Genomic DNA, 19,118 nt, shown 5'->3' on the forward strand with positions numbered 1-19,118 from the left:
AATATTACATTTGCATGGTTGGCCATTCCATGAGAGGATATGATTTTTGAAAACATTAAAATTTGAAATTTTCCTGATGTGCTCGGGAAGTTCATTCCAAAGTACAGCAGCAGAATATCTGAAAGATCTTTTGCCATAAGACGTTGTTCTGACCCTTGGAATATCAAGGAGGTTTGAATATCTAAAATTGTATCTGTTATTTTTCAAAATGACCACATCAGATAGACAAGGAGGAGCAATTTTGTATAAAATTTTTAACGTTTCCAAAGCAATTGTTCTCATTCGTCTTATTTTTTAAAAGTGTAGCTACTGAGAAGATTGTATCTGGAATGGAGAATAAATAGACTGAACTGTTTTGTCAACGTATGGGGAAAACTACTTCCTTTGGTTACACGTCGAGCCTTTTGTTCTCCGTGCCAAGCAAAGACCCGGTACCGTATACGCAAGGGGGATAACAGAGTAAACGTTTGCGAGTTTGTCGTGCAACAAGATATGAAGTGAGTAGAAAAGTGCCAGAAGACAATAGAGAATAAAAATTTTTTTTTTTTTTTCGCGGCGGTGGTGGGGTTTGAACCTGCGACCTTATTGGTACGACAACTCCGCCTGGCAGGTGAGAGCGTGGCTCTACCGTGTGAGCTATCCACGAACACAAAAATATTCGTTTCAAACCCAAAGTCATTACTAGATCCCTCTCTCACCCACTTCTTGAGATCGCCGATTCGTTCACCACCATCGCGAAATAATTTTGACCAGCAGTTAAGCTTAATAGCCAATATTCTCATCACAAACATATAACATAGAAACGATTGAGACATGGAGTATGCTCCGGTGTATGGGTGAATTTTTAATTCAGAAAAGTGAGTGGAGCAGGCACTTATGTTGGTAACAACAAGATATGAAGTGAGTAGAAAAGTGCCAGAAGACAATAGAGAATAAAAATTTTTATTCTCTATTGTCTTCTGGCACTTTTCTACTCACTTCATATCTTGTTGTTACCAACATAAGTGCCTGCTCCACTCACTTTTCTGAATTAAAAATTCACCCCATACACCGGAGCATACTCCATGTCTCAATCGTTTCTATGTTATATGTTTGTGATGAGAATATTGGCTATTAAGCTTAACTGCTGGTCAAAATTATTTCGCGATGGTGGTGAACGAATCGGCGATCTCAAGAAGTGGGTGAGAGAGGGATCTAGTAATGACTTTGGGTTTGAAACGAATATTTTTGTGTTCGTGGATAGCTCACACGGTAGAGCCACGCTCTCACCTGCCAGGCGGAGTTGTCGTACCAATAAGGTCGCAGGTTCAAACCCCACCACCGCCGCGAAAAAAAATTTTTATTCTCTATTGTCTTCTGGCACTTTTCTACTCACTTCATATCTTGTTGTTACCAACATAAGTGCCTGCTCCACTCACGAGTTTGTCGTGATGGTTTATCTCCCTTTTTTAATACTCCCATAGAGTCCTCTTCGTGGGGACCTGTGCTTGTGTCTGGATGATACTTTTAGGTGATATCAAACCTAAGTACTTTGATAGTGTACTTTTGGAATCTACGTGTGTTTCCTATTTGAACCGATTCCCCTTTGTCTTCCATTTGCTTGGGTGCTTTAATTGTAATTCTAGAACTTTTCCCATTTTCTTCCTTTTACTGACGCTGATATGAATATGACCTTACTGTGTTCAAGCGCGGTAAAACCCTTAACAAAAAACACCACTAAATGGTATCAATCAGTCTGTAAGCGTTTAAGGCTACGTATCGTTTTGTGTGTAGCTATGTTTTACCCGGATGGCGGATGTTATGAGTAATTTCATTAAGCACATAGCATCAATTGAGACTTTAAAAAATGACTAGAAATAGAAACTTTCAAGGTGGCTACTAAAATTATTGTGCCCGCCGGCAGACTATCACTTATCCCACAATTTGATGACAACATACATAAAAGTGGGGAAAAAATGGTAAATGGAACCAAACAATAAACTGATACCGTTAATGACCACAAAAAAAAAAAAAAAAAAAAAAAAAAATACGACTAAAAGTCTTTTAGACGTTTTTTTTTTGTGGTTATTAATGGTATCAATTTATTTTTTGGTTCCAATTACCATTTTCCCCCCACTTTCATGTATGTTGTCAACAAATTGTGTGATTTATTGGTGAAAGCCTAAGATTGAATAAACTTTGAAACTTCGTATAATACACTCACTATCTATCAATCTCGTCCTTGACTTAAATGCACACAACGGACACTTGGCTTTTCCTTTGAAGTCCTGACACCATGACCCGATTGTCTAAGTGCGTGATCACTTGTGTGGTGTGGGCCTTGAATAGGATTCAATAGTCGTAACGTCACTTCCTTCCTAATGACGCATGGTAACTTAGTAACACTGGCTCTGAACTATCGGAACAATGGCGGACGCCCGTATGAAATATTTCTCCGGCGAGCATAAAAGCGTATCCAGATCAGAGGGGAAAAAACACACATAAATTTGATCATGTTTTGACTTTAACACATTCTGATCACAAGACATATGAAAAGTTCTAGCCAGCTTGAAGAATAAAAAGTAATGATTTTCTTTGTTAAGAACCAAGATGGCCGCCCTTGCCGGGCGGCGAGACATCAGACTACTGAATCCAATTGATGGTTCGCCCGTTGCTAAGCATTCACCAATCAGAATGTATCCTGCCATTTACCCCGTTTCGTCCCTTTGATTATTTATTATTTCCCGAATGAAAAGGCCTGAGATACCCTTTGTATTCATGTTAAACGCACAAATAGGTCAGGCCCAGTTAGTTAGTATTTCTCACAATATTTTGACACGCTGAGTAAGGAATTGCATCGCAAAATCTGACGTAACGATGCCTTTTTTTTTTCATCCATCTGTTAAAATTCTGAGTGATGCTCAGGATCTATGGGATGTTTACTCCGGGTGATAGGCAAGCACTTAAGGTGGCTGTGGGTCTGCGGTTCACGGTCAGCGGTAGATTTCAGGACCAAAATACTTTAATTTTTTCGAGTCAAAAATAAATCAACTGAAATCTTTTTTCTAGTTTAGATAAAATATACGACAACTGACGCAATTTTCAACAGTATATTCACTGTAAGTCGATTTGAAGAACCGAAGGCTCATACTATAATAAGATACTAGTTAAAAAGGCATCTGTGTCAATAAAGTAACAAGAGGTCACAGAGGAACCATCAATTTAGAGATCGAGAACAAGTCTCTATCCCACCCCCCCCCCCCCCCCCCCCCCCCCCCTGATACTGAAATCCAAAAGGACTGGCAGTTTGACGTCATTATTTGGTTTTTGCACCGCCTAGTGAGTTGTCGTTAGTAGAGCTCATGGAAACAAGTTATTTATTGGTTGAACTATTGAATACAACTCACGATTTGTTTTCTTTTGTGGAAAAAGACTGGCATTTTGACGTCATTTTTTGGTCAGTATCAGGCCATAACTTTACGAAGGCCACGCCTTGACCACCTATTGGGCGAAATTTGCTTCTAACTGCTTACCTCTCTGACTGGCAAATACAATGCATAATTTTAACTCACTCAACCCTAACACCGACTATTCCGTAGTTTACCCAGGGTTACTTTTACCCCATGCCAACTTTATTACATTTTTCTGAGACAAATTATAGTCGTAGTATCGAAGCTTGTGTTTTTAGTCTTTTCATGTTTATGATAGTTGAATAAAAGTATCTATGCACATGCTCATTTTTAATATTCTTTTTTTTTTTTTTTTCAATTTTGAAAAGTAGCAAAAGTCTCTAGGATTGAGTGAGTTAAAAAGAGGATTGAGGAGGGAGGAGGAGTATGTGTGACAATTATGTGTGACTTGTACACTATTCTTTGTTTCTGGGTGGGGTTGCTGACCTCCCACAGTGGGTAGGTGGATACATACTGTGTCTTCTATCCCCTTATACATATGTTTTCCAACACGCTTTCTATCTTTGTCTTGGAATGAGATTGCTTGGTTTTGCCCTGGCCCGAGTCCTAGCTGGGAGGGAAACAGTCAAATGCATAGTTATTGTTTTGGGAGATGATATTTTTTTCATTGTAAATCTGTTAGTATTATTATGTTTGTTATTTTGAATTTATAATGTAAGCATTTGAGTGTATTCCACTTTGTTGGATTTTGTGCTTGTGTCTTATAGGTGATCTCAAACTAAGTACATTGGTGGTATGCTCTTGGAATCTTCATCTGATTCCTATTTGTTCTCAGTTCCCCTTTGTCTTACTTTTTCTAGTGTGCTTTAATTGTAATTCTAGAACTTTTTACTATCCCATTTTCTTCCTTTTTACTGGCGCTGATATAACCTAAATCTGTTGCAAGCGACGTCAAACCCTTAAAAACAAAAACCAACTATTCTTTGTTTATGGTGTTTATTGAATGTCGATGGTTGTTTTGGGGAATGAATGAATGAGGGAGTGAGTGAATGAATGAGTGAATGTGTAAATATATGAATGACGGATTGAATGAAGAGATGATGAATTGATTTTTATTTTATTTTTTTATTTTTTGTCATGGCCAATTGCTTAGTAAATGAATGAAGGAATGAGTGAATGAATGAATGAATGAATGTTGAGTTGATTAGTTAAATCGATGGGTGAATGCGTGAATTGATTAATTAATGAATAAATGAATTATCGGTTGGGATATTTAATGAATGAGTGAATGAAAGAATTACTTGATTATTCATTGGTTGGGTAGTTAGTAAAAAACACCCGAACGCAAGTCTGGGGCCTATTTAGTAATGGAAAATATTTTGCGTCATTTTTTGTTTTTTGAGATTTTCATTACAACAATGAGCCCATAATGAATTGGGTTATCAGGCCTGCAAATAAGTGCACGTCAGAACAGGTGGTTGATATGTTGCATAAATTCATCAATTGATTAGTGCTTGGCTCGGTTAGTCAACAAACGAATAAGACAATTGCTCCGGGTGGGGTTCCGACCTCCCATAGTGGACAGGGAGGTACTTACTGTGTCTTCTATCCCCCTGTACCTGCTTTTCAATTGTTTCCTGTCATTGTCTTGGAATGAGATTACTTGGTTTTGTCCTGATCCTTGCCGGAGTTCCTTAGCTGGGAGGGATATAGTCGAATGTATAGTTATAGTTTTGTGAGATGATATTTTTTTCCTTGTAAATCATCTCTCTGTTATGCATTGTATTATGTTTAGTTTACGTATCATATTATAGGATTGGCAAACATTTGAATGTATTCCTCTTAGTTGGGACCTGTGCTTGTGTCTGGATGAGACTTTTAGGTGATCTCAAACTAAGTACTTTGACAGTGTGCTCTTGGAATCTACACCTGTTCCCTATTTGAACCAATTCCCCTTTGTCTTACCTTTTCTTTTGTGCTTTAATTGTAATTCTAGAACTTTTTACTATCCCATTTTCTTCCTTTTTACTGGCGCTGATATGACCTTAATGTGTTGCAAGCGCCGTAAAACCCTTAAAAACAAAAACAAAAACAAGACAATTGTTGATTGGATAATGGATGAGTTGACTAAGACAAGAAAAAGAAAATTGAGCTTTTATATAGCGCAATATCCACTTAACGTGCTCAAAGCGCTTTACAAGGGGTCCCCGGTCAACAGCAACATTTAACATGTAGGACGAGACATGACGCCTGTTAGGCGATATTACAATTTTTCGGACAAAGACAACGCTGTTAACGGCCAGGTACTCATTTTACACCTGAGTACGGTGAGAGAATGTGAGTAAAGAGTCTTTTCCAAGGACTCAACTATGCGCCGAGCGTGGCTCGAACGCAGGACCTTCCGATCCGAAAGCGAGTGTCATACCACTAGACCACATAGCCGCACAAGAAGGAATGAAGGAATGATCGATTGGGTTAATTACAGGGTGGGTGGTTGTTAAGGTGAATTCATTGTTTAACCAATGAGTGTTTCGTTATTATAGTTCGGGAATGAAAGAATGAATAAATGAATGATTAGTGGGTAACAGAATGAATGGCGAGATGAATGAAGGAATGAAAAGCCTTTATCTCTCAACGGCTTTGAGAAGTTTTCTTACTTCCGTTCTTAATAGTGATGGTAATGATGATGTTTATAATAATCATCATATCTTGTCGCGCCAGTGAGTCAGCCAGTCCCGGGCAGTCTGGTTGCATTCCCTCAGGTCAGCATTGGTGCAGTGAGGTCCCAGCGAGCATTCGGACAGGATGTGGTCCATGGTCTGTCTGGGGTGACCGCATGGGCATTCAGTGCCCGGTGAGATTTTCCATTTAAAGAGATTGGTGACGGTGTTTCCCACCTTTGCTCTAGCTCTGTTCAACGCCACCCAGTCTTTTCTCTTGAGGTCTGTGCCTGCTGGGAGCTTTTCTGTTGGGGGCTGGAGGGCATCGTTTGCTGTCTTGTCCCATTCTACCCATTTGTCCAGGCGGAAGAATGCTGAATGGTCTGGGTGAAGGCTCTCAATTGTGAGGAAGCTTTTATTGTTTATAATAATAGTAATGATAATTAATAATTAATAATAATAATAATAATAATAATAATAATAATAATAATCATAATAATAATAATAATAATAATAATAATAATAATAATAATAATAATAATAATAATAATAACAACAACACACAACAAAACGCTTCGTATATTCCTGTATTCGTTATTCTCAAATGGGGAGGAAATAATGTAAGCTCTTTTAGCTTGGTAATAAATCCGTATTGAAACATTAAAAAGAAATATTTCATTTTATATGAAACCGAATCAAGAAGACGAGCGAGCTGACAGCTGATAGTGTGTAAACGAAGACCGTTAAAGGGGAAGGTCGAATAAACAAACACGCCGTTAGTGGTCTGATGTAAACCGGAACGACTGTGTTATGCTTATGAGAGCTTCTGTCAATGAATTCATCTCGGATACACCGGTTTTCTGTTGTTTAGATTGTTGACACGATTTTTTCCCCCTGAAATATGTTGATTAATGTTCCTAAAGAACATTTTTCAACGCATGAAAACGAATTTCGTACAAGTTTCTTGGACAGGAAGTGATGGTGGTCGCTCTTTTTGATTGGACAAAATTTTGACATCTACTTAACTCACAACACCGAATGCCCCCGTTATTTCTGCTTCTAGCCCTTTCATTCACCGATATGAAATGAAAATTGTGTTGTTTGTGGTTGTTCCATTTTACAACGGAATGTTTATTATTTGACAGCGGAGCGCTAAGCCCTGCATCCTTTTATCTCTGCGTGAACAGATCGATTTCCCCCCGTTACCGTCTGCTGTTCCATGTAGCGGCAGCACTCCCGCCGCACCACGCCCTAGTGGATTTCGTGTGTCTCCATTACGATTCCGTAGTGCTGAATGGTTAGGAAATTTTAGACAGTTGTCGGCGAAACTGCCGTTGTAAATATTTTTTTTCACTCGTCTGTAAACTGGCCTAACTATCAAAAAGCCCTGGTGGAACGTCAAGAAAACGCAGTGTTGCCCTCGTCGGCATTATTTCAGAGGAGGAGTTAGTGATAGCATCAAATCTCAACTCATCGTAAACAATGGCCTGTTGTATTGCTTGTTGCATTCCTGACGAACTGAAGGAACAGAAAAGGATAAATCAGGAGATCGAGCGACAACTGAAGCGCGATAAACGCGATGCTAGAAGAGAATTGAAACTCCTACTGTTAGGTGAGTCGAGGAAGAAATTTTGCAAGCGAGTTTATCTAAACAACTCGGATAAAACAGCCCTCGATCAGTCGAAGAATCACTCGCTAATCAAAACACTGCCTCATTTGTCCTAATTTGACCTCGTTCTCGGCCAAACCAGGAAACCCACGACCCCCATTATGCCGAATATCGCTGCATATTTTTGTTCAGCATCAAAATTTGTCCCACATCACGATTGAATTTACTTTGTATTCGTCTGAAGTTTGTTTTATTATTGTGATGTATCTAAATAGCAGCCATCTTGATCTTTTGTCAGCCATTTTGGATGCTGGTTCCGTGTAATTTACTCCTCCTATTGTATAGAGACAATGAGGAACTGTCTGTTTATAAAGCCAGGAATCCTATTGTCTGTCAAATTTACACAATCCTCATTTCAGGGGTCTGGGTGGGTCGTAAAGAACGTCTTTCCTTATTAAACATGGTAGCTGTCCAGTTGGGTGATTATTACTACTGTTTCTCATCGCTCTCTCTACCTTTACTTCAGTCAGCTGACGGAAAGTTTCTTTTCCCTTTAAATTTAAATGTAGCAGTAGTAGTAGGACGTGTATGAATGATTATGAATGCTAATGCTAGGTCTCTTTAGACTCCTTGACTTTTTCTGCTTTATTGCCGTCCCATCCTATTTGAATTTTCTTTCGATAGGCTAAGGATAGTGGTAAAAGTAAAAACAATGATGGTCCTTCCTTCATAGCTATGAAGAGTTAGTGTTGGATGTAGGCTGAATATGAGATGATTTCATTTTACTGGAAATTTAGGTGTTAACCCATACATTGTTACCCACCCACCCCCATCCCCATTCTCTCTCGTTCTCTCATTTCATTCATAGCTTGTAAGTCAAATGAATGAAAACATAAAAATACTGTTTGTAAAGTTAAATTCAGACACCTCCTCCTTCCCCACTATGTGGCATGCCCGGTTTTGAGAGACTTGAATTAAATACTTTCACGAATGCACAAGAGCAGATAAAAGGCTGTAAAAGCCTACATAAATCTGGACTTATATCATATCATGTATCATATCATATCAAATTATTAGATTTTACTGGAAATATAACCCATCTCATTTTAATTTATCACTGTCCTTTCATCTCATTAAATTTAATCTCATCCTCCTTCCCAGTCCTCACCAGACTGTCTCTCTCCACCTTTCTCCACTATCTTTGTAACTACAGTTTATGACCTTTGTCCTTCTCTTTTTCAAAACCATGCTCTGTTCTCTTTTTTTTTTTTCTTTTCTGTTTCTTGATCCACCCCCCCCCCTCTCTCTCTATCTCTCTCTATATATATATATATAATATATATATATATATATATATTCTCTCCTCTCTCTCTCTCTCTCTCTCTCTCTCTCTCTCTCTCTCTCTCTCTCTCTCTCTCTCTCTCCCCCCCCCCCCCCCTCTCCCTCCCTGATGGATTTGGGTTGTCCCAATACCCCAATCCCCCCACCCCCTCTTCCGTCCCCATATCAGAAATTTAATCCCTCACTTTTATTTCATCATGCGTTTGTCTACAGGATAATCTATATATATATATATTCCTACATGGAGTGCCTAGGCAACGGTATCTATTGAATTGATGCCTTGGTAGAAGGGCGGAAATTTAAATGATTTAATCTTGTGTCTTTTGCCATGGGTAATAGTGATTTTATTAAGCCTTGTTCTCAAGCCTACCACATCAGATTTGTTTCTGCTCACAATGATTGTCATGATGCTTAACCTTATCACCTTTACAAATGCGGTTAGGGGATCCCGATTGATAAAGATAGTTCGAAGATGACGTCACTCAGGTCTTTGTTATTGTTTTGTGCCATCCGCGTTTATGAGTAATGCTCACTGAACTGTATTAACCCGACTATAAACGTTCATGGATACACACAGTTTTGTGTGTTGGTCCGTTATACTTCCGGATGGCAATGTTATGAGCTTCTTAGCCAAGTGCATACTATCTATAGCTCGGTGGTAGAGCACTCTCCTCATAATCTCTATTTGTTGGGTATCAAAACCTGATGCAGTTGAGATTTTTCGATCCTGTTCCCCTTGTCCACCATGCGGCTATGTGATCTTGTGGGAATACTTTTCCTGTTCCCCTTGTCCACCATGCGGCTATGTGGTCTTGTGGTAAGACTTTTCCTGTTCCCCTTGTCCACCATGCGGCTATGTGGTCTTGTGGTAAGACTCGCTTTCGGATCAGTAGGTCCTGAGTTCGAGCCTCGCTTGGTGTATTGTTTATTCCTTAGAAAATGCTTTTTACTCACATTCTCTCACAATATTCAGGTGTAAAATGAGTACCTGGCTGTTGACAGTGTTGTCTCTGTCCGAAAAATATGAAATATCGCCTAACAGGTGTGTCCTGTCCTACATCTGGGTGGGGATCCTGACCTCCCATAGTGGGCAGGGGGGTCCATACTGTGTCTTCTCTCCCCCTATGTCTGTTTTCCAATATGCTTTCTGTCTTTGTCTTGGAATGAGATTACTTGGTTTTGTCCTTGTCCTGTGGGTAGCCCCCCCCCCCCCCCCCCCCCCGATCGTAGCCTTTCCCTAACCTGACACTTCCCTAAAAATAACGTCACCATTGAAGACATCGATGACCAAAAGAAAGTGAAAAAGTAAATTGCCATTTGTAGTTGTAGTAGTAGTAGTAGCCGACAAAGGATCCCATTAGTTAGAACTGTTCTATATAATCATGGGTGCAAGAGTGCCGGCTACAGCTGGCCTGCCGGCTGATTGGATTACCCAAAAAAACGTCGCCGGCTTTTTGCGATTTGGATTTGATTGATTTTTTTAGTAAGTCCGTGAATCCTGCAGGCTTTTTCAGATTATATGTCTGGTCATAAGTAGACTTGCAGGCTTTTTGAGGTCCAGTTGCTTGTATCCATGTGAATATTTGACTGTTTACCTTTTGAGCTAGTGTTGGCCTATTTGGGGGGGTGGGCTTTCAGGCTTTGAGTATGGGATATGCTCTGCGTGAATCACTGCCTAGAGGGAGGTAGACAAAATATGACCATTTTATTCATTTTTAGACCTGTAAATTCTGTCAATTGTCAGAAATCAAAATCAGCCAATTAGTCAAATTGATAAAAAAAAAAAAAGAGAGAGAGAGAGAGAGAAGCATAAACGTAGTCGGATGGATGAAATACTGTTATGATTTACAACAATAAGGGTATGCTCGACAATGCGACAATGTAACGGGGAAAGTAAAAGTAAAAGTTCCTGACCTCCAATAGTGGGCAGGGAGGTACTTGCTGTGTCTTCTATCCCCCTATATATGTTTTCCAACTTGCTTTCTGCCTTTGTCTTGGAATGAGATTACTTTGCTTTGTCCTGGTCCTGGCCGGATGCTATGGCTGAGAGGGAAACAGTCAAATGTATAGTTAGTTTTTGGAGATCATATTTTTTTCCTTGGAAATCATCTCTCTGTTATGCACTGTATTATTTTACTATCCCATTTCCTTCCTCTTTACTGGCGCTGATATGACCTTAATGTGTTGCAAGTGCCGTAAAATCCTTAAAAACAAAAACCACTCCACAGCATCTGTGGAGCAGACTCTTAGGCTTTGGTCAATGCAGCTGGGCCCATCCTGGCATTCTCTAAGGATGTGGTCCATCGTCTGCTCTGGGCATCCACATGAAAACAACAAACTAGTCTCAGCCAGCCCCCACTTTTTCATGCTTCCAGCTGTTCTCCCAATTTTTGCCTGTGCTCTGTTTGTTACCCATTCATTTCCATAGGGCAACCAGTAAAAGTCATGAAAAAGTAAAACACAAACCACAGGAAAAGCATTTTGATTATAGAGGAAGATGTAAATGGAAAATTTGATAGTTATTTACCCGTTACTCTTCAACTGTTTCACATTGTAGACAAACTGGCTGTTTATTCACTATTTTGCTTAATTAATTAAAAAGGAAAATAGTGGTAGGCAGGGAGATCATTTTGAGTCTTTTATCCCTCTATATCTGTTTTCCAACTTGCTATCTGTCTTTGTTTTCGAATGAGATTACTTGGTTTTGTCCTGTCGGAGTCTTTGGTTCAGTGGGAAATGTATGCATATATGCAGGTCTGACATCTAAACATCCTTATGGGACAAATTTAACGTTTTTGTAATGGACAATATTTTGCATCATTTTTTGATATTTCCATTACAACAATATGAGCTCAAAAGGAATTGGGTTGTCAGACCTGCAAATGAGTGCACGTCGGTGGGAAACAATCAAATGTGCAGTGATGATTATGGGAGATTTATTTTTTTTTCCTTGTAAATAATCTCTGATATGTACTGTTATATTTGTTGTTTTGAATATACATAAATATAAACATTTGAGTGTGTTCCTCTTAGTGGAATCCTTTGCTTTTGTCTGGATGGATGAGACTTTAAGGTGATCTCCAGCTGTGCAGTGATAGTACACACCCGTTTCCTATTTGAAGCAGTCCCCGTTGTCTTACTTTTTCTCGTGTGCTTTTAATACGATTCAATAGTCTGATGTCACGCCACCCGGCAACGGCGGGCATCTTGGTTCTAAACAAAGAAAATCATTACTTAATATTTTTTCACACTGGCTAGAACTTTTCATATGCCTTGTGATCAGAATGTGTAAAAGTGAAAACATGATCAAATTTATGGGTTTTTTTACCTCTGGATACCCTTTATGCTCGCAGGAGAAATATTTCATACGGGCGTCCGCCATTGTTCCGATAGTTTAGAGCCCCCCTTGCTGTTTCTGGGAAGGAAACAGTAGGATAAATTTTCCACACCCCCCTTGCTGTTTCTGAGAGGGAAACAGTAGGATTAATTTCCCTGAGAGGGAAACAGTAGGATAAATTCTCCATAAGCCTAATTACTATAGAGATAGATTGCTGAAAATAAGTGTCTGAATCATGAAGATCAGGATTTATTTTGATTTTGGGTTTGGTGATAGACATTTTTGTTATGCAATCGAACCAAATTCACTTTTTAGCTAAAAAAAATACTCGTCAACGTCACAGAATACTCTTCTCATTATTGGAAGGTCTATACACGTAAACCATTGAATATCCATTTTGGTGGCAATTCTTTGCTATCTCTGAACTCATCCCCCTCCTCCACCAACTTCCCCAACTATTGTATACTTTTGAATAAAAATATATTTTTTTTTATTTATTCTTCTTTTTTTTTTGGGTCTGATTTTTAAAAGAAATGGCACAGCTATTTTGTCTGTGTTGTGGATTCTCATTCATTAAAACCCTTAAAAAACACAATTGTGATACAAAATCATTGAGATATATTGTCTTTGAATTTCCCTCCCTCAGGGACTGGAGAGTCCGGCAAGAGTACCTTCATCAAACAGATGAGAATCATCCACGGAGCTGGATACTCGGATGAAGACAAACGCAGCCACATCAAAATTGTTTATCAGAATATCTTCATGGCCATGCACTCTATGATACGAGCCATGGATACTCTCAACATACAGTACACGGATCCAAACAATAGGGTGAGTCAATGTGTTGTCCACTGGGGCATCCTTTTTTTTTTTTTTTTCTTCTTTTTTTTTTCGTTTTTTTTAAACCTCAGGAATGGGAGACACCCAATGTTTGTCGTTGCTTTGCCAATTTAGAATTATCCCCGTCTTTTAAATACGACAATAAACAGGTATAGGTATATTGACCTTTAAAAAAAAAAACCCCATAAATTAAAAAGTCAAAAAGAATAAGAATTATATATAAATAAATCAGTAAATAAATAGATAAATAAATAAATAAACATATGTTTTAAAATGAAACAGAAAATGACTTGATTTTATATGACTTAATAACCCTGTACACTCTAAGATAGGGGGCTATAGACAGTAATCATTGCTATCTACATATTCGCTGCCTCGAGTGTATTCCTCTTAGTGGAGACCTGTGCTTGTGTCTGGATGAGACTTTTAGTGATCTCAAACTAAGTACTTTGACGGTGTGCTCTTGGAATCTACATCTGTTCCCTATTTGAACCAATTCTCCTTTGTCTCGCCTTTTCTTTTGTGCTTTAATTGTAATTCTAGAACTTTTTACTATCCCATTTTCTTCCTTTTTACTGGCGCTGATATGACCTAAATGTGTTGCAAGCGCCGTAAAACCCTTAAAAACATTTAAAAACATAGTTCTTCAGAAGTGTTGGGTTCATGAAGTCAAGAGTTTATCCCAGTTTCTATAGCATGAAACGGACAATAGCAAATTGCTTGATATCCTTTGGATAGCATACTGGTCTATTGCAAAGTACTTTATGCCAAATCTAACAGACTCAGCTACCCATTCACTGCTGGGTGGACAGGGGGCTCAGAACAAATCTCGACCGCACCCGGGATTGATCTTGGTCCCTTTGCGTGTGAAGTGAGTGCTCTACCAACTGAGCTATTGGGGCCCCCTCGGGTCCAAAGGTCCTTGGTTTAAGTCCCGCTCTGAGCAGTGCATAGTTGAGTCCTTGGAAAAGGCTCTTTACTCATATTCTCTCACCATTCTCAGGTGCATTCAGGTGTAAAATGGGTACAGCGTTGTCTCTGTTGTAAAAAAAATTGTCTAGCTAAAGTTAAGTCTCATCTTACAAGTTAAGTGTTGCTGTTGGTCAGGGACTCCTTGTAAAGCGCTTTGTGCACTTTTAGTGGATTTTGCGCTATAGATTGAACGAAGATGACGTCAGTCGGGTCTTTGTTATTGTTTTTTTGCCATCCGCGTTTATGTGTAATGCTCACTAAACTGTATTACCAAGACTATAAACGCTCATGGTTACACAGTTTTGTGTGTTGGTCCGTTCTCCTTCCGGATGGCAATGTTGTGAGCTTATTAGCCAAATGCATACTATCTATATAAAAGCTTCCGAGTTTTAAAAAAAAGTACCAAGCTGCCAGAAGCTGGGCTACAAAAACGGTTATAATTATAACAGATGGTTAGGATTTTACCTGAAGTATCCTCGTTTTAATTGCTACAAAAACGGTTATAATTATAACAGATGGTTAGGATTTTACCTGAAGTATCCTCGTTTTAATTGCTACAAAAACGGTTATAATTATAACAGATGGTTAGGATTTTACCTGAAGTATCATCGTTTTAATTGCTTCAAAAACGGTTATAATTATAACATGGTTAGGATTTTACCTGAAGTATCCTCGTTTTAATTGCTTCAAAAACGGTTATAATTATAACAGATGGTTAGGATTTTACCTGAAGTATCATCGTTTTAATTGCTACAAAAACGGTTATAATTATAACAGATGGTTAGGATTTGACCTGAAGTATCGTTTTAATTGCTTCAAAAACGGTTATAATTATAACAGATGGTTAGGATTTGACCTGAAGTATCGTTTTAATTGCTACAAAAACGGTTATAATTATAACAGATGGTTAGGATTTGACCTGAAGTATCGTTTTAATTGCTACAAAAACGGTTATAATTATAACGTGGTTAGGATTTTACCTGAAGTATCCTCGTTTTAATTGCTACAAAAACGGTTATAATTATAACAGATGGTTAGGATTTTACCTGAAGTATCATCGTTTTAATTGCTGCAAAAATGGTTATAATTATAACATGGTTAGGATTTTACCTGAAGTATCCTCGTTTTAATTGCTTCAAAAACGGTTATAATTATAACAGATGGTTAGGATTTTACCTGAAGTATCATCGTTTTAATTGCTACAAAAACGGTTATAATTATAACGTGGTTAGGATTTGACCTGAAGTATCGTTTTAATTGCTACAAAAACGGTTATAATTATAACAGATGGTTAGGATTTGACCTGAAGTATCGTTTTAATTGCTCTCATTGTTTGTTAAGGGGCAGCGTGGCTCAGCGGTACAGTTTTTGCCTCATACCTGACTGAAAGGTACCGAGTTCGATCACCCACCACTGCGCTGTGTGGCCTTGAGCAAGTCACCTCCTCGCCCTAGCTCAATTTGCGGCACTGCATTGCGGCTGACGCCCGAGTTATTTCAATCTTCTCTTGGAAAAGATCCTTAAGACAAATTTACGTTATGGGATGAATAAAGGGAGTTTTTATTTATTTAATTTTTTTTAAAAGGTGGATTTTTAGCCTTATTTTTAAAATTGAATTTCATGACCAGGATTTTGATTTAAAGAAAACAAATCTATTTTGATGATCTGATTCTCGCTATTACTATTAAGAATGGCTGCAATGTGTGACGGGTTTCTAAGTGACCCTTGTAGTAACGCTTTGATTATATGTAGGGTAGAGTAATTTTTTATTTAAAACTTTTTTTTTTATTTTTTAAATCATCATTGTTCTTATTTTTAAAAATATAGATCTTATTTTTATTATGTTTTTTTTAATTTGGGTTTTATGTCATTTTTTTTTGTATTAGATTCGTTTATTTCTGCTTGGGTAATCGGAAGCTTTTGTTTTGGATTTAAGATCTATACATCCATTTGTTTTTTGTTTTTTTGTATTTCACTTTTTTTTATCAGCTAGTATTAATTGTAAGTTTTTGTTTTAGATTTTTTGTTTAAGTTCTATCAAGTCATTTGTTAATTTTTTTTCACTCTTTCCATTCATGTCTCCAACAGGAAAAGGGTCTGTTGATTCGCCAGATAGACTATGAGACAGTGACGACGTTTGACAAGGCATGTGTGGAGGCCATCATGTCTTTGTGGGCAGACGAGGGTATACAGGAATGTTACGACCGCAGGAGAGAGTACCAGCTCACAGATTCAGCAAAATAGTACTGGAGTCTTTTTTTCTTTTCTTATATTTTCTTTTATATCAGTGCTGATGGGTTTGATTAAAAAAACAAAAACAAACGGACCTGCGGAAATCCGTGAGTCAGAGGGAGAATATCCCCCTCCTTTAAAAAAATTACTTTTCCACCAATCAATTGAGGCCAAATTCACATTGCAGATCTGTCATCGATTTGATTAGAGATTATATTATATATATATATAGATAGTTTGGGGCCAAATTGAGGCCAAATTCACATTGCAGATCTGTCATCGATTTGATTAGATATTATATTATATTACAGATAGTTTGGGGCCAAATTGAGACCAAATTCACATTGCAGATCTGTCATCGATTTGATTAGAGATTATATTATATATATATATAGATAGTTTGGGGCCAAATTGAGGCCAAATTCACATTGCAGATCTGTCATCGATTTGATTAGATATTATATTATATATACAGATAGTTTTGGGGCCAAATTGAGGCCAAATTCACATTGCAGATCTGTCATCGATTTGATTAGATATTATATTATATATACAGATAGTTTGGGGCCAAATTGAGACCAAATTCACATTGCAGATCTGTCATCGATTTGATTAGAGATTATATTATATATATATATAGATAGTTTGGGGCCAAATTGAGGCCAAATTCACATTGCAGATCTGTCATCGATTTGATTAGATATTATATTATATATACAGATAGTTTGGGGCCAAATAGTATGGGCAGTGAGAGACTTGATGTGTGGTGGAACAAATTAATGGAGTTTCCCCACTCTCCACAAATTATCTAGAGTATCAATGTGATAGTTTATCGTATCAATTGTTCCAAAAGTGGAGGTTAGTGGAGTAAAAATGGGGTTTAACCCTCTCCTTACCACCTACAGCAAAATCGTCACATTTGTTACGACATGATGTACATTTTTCCTGATTCAGATTTATTTTGCACATCACAAGGATCTTTGTTTGATTAATAAGAACATAAAGTTGTTTTGTAGAGAGCTTGTTTGAGTTTTAAAAAATCAATTTTTCTGCTGGGTAAACCTGTCATTTTGGGTTTTAAAAAAAAACAGAAAATGGTGAGGAGAGTGTTAAAGGCAATCGGTCAACATTTTCCTCCTTTTAAAAAAAAACAACTTTATGTCACCATCAGCACTGGTTTACTTCAGTTGAATTTTGTACTCATGTTTGAGATTCAATTCTGAACATTAACATACAACTGCAGAATCTTACGAATTTTTCATAATTTTAGACAAAATTTCATGGCCAATTATGAAAATACGAAATTGTATGGAAGATTATGACTTTTTAATTCTCAGTAATACTTAAATAATAATGATGATAATAATAATAATAATAATAATAATAATAATAATAATAATAATAATAATAATAATAATAATAATAATAATAATAATAATAATAATAATAATAATAATAATAATAATGATGATGATGTTGATAGTAATAATAATAATAAATCATTTATACAGTGCATAAACATGGCGATGTTATGTTTAAGTGATCATCATTGTCAAATTGTGGTTGTTCTTACACGATTTCAGAAATTACTCATTTCCTTGTCAAATTACTAAAAATGACTAAATTTGAAGTTTTCAATTTGGCATTTCTGCAATAACATAACATAACATGTGGTATAGGGCAAAATAGGATAAGATCCTTTGAATGCCCTTAATATTAATTAGTAATGCCATAAATCTATTGATTAAATATTACAATAACGATACACGTGGTAAAGATAGTATTTCAACTTAAATGTACTCATGTGGTGTACAAACATATCTTTAACCGTGACATGCAAAGCGCACACACAACCACACACAAACACACACACACACACACACACATACACACGCGTATAGAAGATAACCATAATAATATAATAATGCATAATATATACATACAAGATTGAAAGCCATGTCAACAGCAGAGCAAACAAGTATTATTCGTCATATATAAATCTCCCATCATATAATTCCCTGTCTACTAACACCTTGAAATAATCCATAGATTTTGCATTCTTTGTTTCAAATTTCAAACTGTTCCATTTCTGAACAATACGAATACCGAACCAGTTTTGTCTTATGTTTGTTTTGCATCTAGAGACAAAAATCTTAAACTTGTCCCCTCTAGTAAAAGTAATATTAGAATGTGAAAAAAAATCAGAAAAGTCTATCCTATCCAGACCATGTACCAATCTATAAATAAGTTCATTCTGACGAAATTCCAAGTTGATTGAGAGAATGTGGAACAATATTTAGTTGTTGTAATCACCATTGCAGATCTGTCATCGATTTAATTAGATATTATATTATATATACAGATAGTTTGGGGCCAAATTGGGCCAATCGATTCAATTAGATATTATATATACAGATAGTTTGGGGCCAAATTGGGCCAATCGATTTGGTTAGATATTATATTATATATACAGATAGTTTGGGGCCAAATTGGGCCAATCGATTTGATTAGATATTATATTATATATACAGATAGTTTGGGGCCAAATTGGGCCAATCGATTTGATTAGATATTATATTATATATACAGATAGTTTGGGGCCAAATTGGGCCAATCGATTTGATTAGATATTATATTATATATACAGATAGTTTGGGGCCAAATTGGGCCAATCGATTTGATTAGATATTATATTATATATACAGATAGTTTGGGGCCAAATTGGGCCAATCGATTCA

At 37.2% G+C, this 19,118-nt stretch overlaps 1 protein-coding gene across 4 annotated transcripts in view; it reads left to right on the forward strand.

Annotated features, from left to right (window-relative positions):
* LOC144960521 (guanine nucleotide-binding protein G(q) subunit alpha) overlaps positions 1 to 19,118 on the forward strand; it is an 84,411-nt gene that overhangs the window by 50,280 nt on the left and 15,013 nt on the right. For 2 of the 4 annotated variants that reach the window (XM_078893707.1, XM_078893708.1), the window contains exons 4-5: positions 12,983 to 13,167; positions 16,237 to 16,391. In XM_078893707.1, coding sequence (XP_078749833.1) covers positions 12,983 to 13,167; positions 16,237 to 16,391 — 340 coding nt within the window. Of the gene's footprint in view, positions 1 to 6,758; positions 7,662 to 12,982; positions 13,168 to 16,236; positions 16,392 to 19,118 lie in introns of those variants that run through there. The other 2 variants (XM_078893705.1, XM_078893706.1) reach the window with 2 other exon arrangements.

This window comes from Berghia stephanieae, chromosome 15, assembly GCF_034508935.2.
Source record: "Berghia stephanieae isolate SIO BIC M18660-M18661 chromosome 15, UCSD_Bste_1.3, whole genome shotgun sequence".
In the NCBI taxonomy this organism is placed as follows: Eukaryota; Metazoa; Mollusca; class Gastropoda; order Nudibranchia; family Aeolidiidae; genus Berghia; species Berghia stephanieae.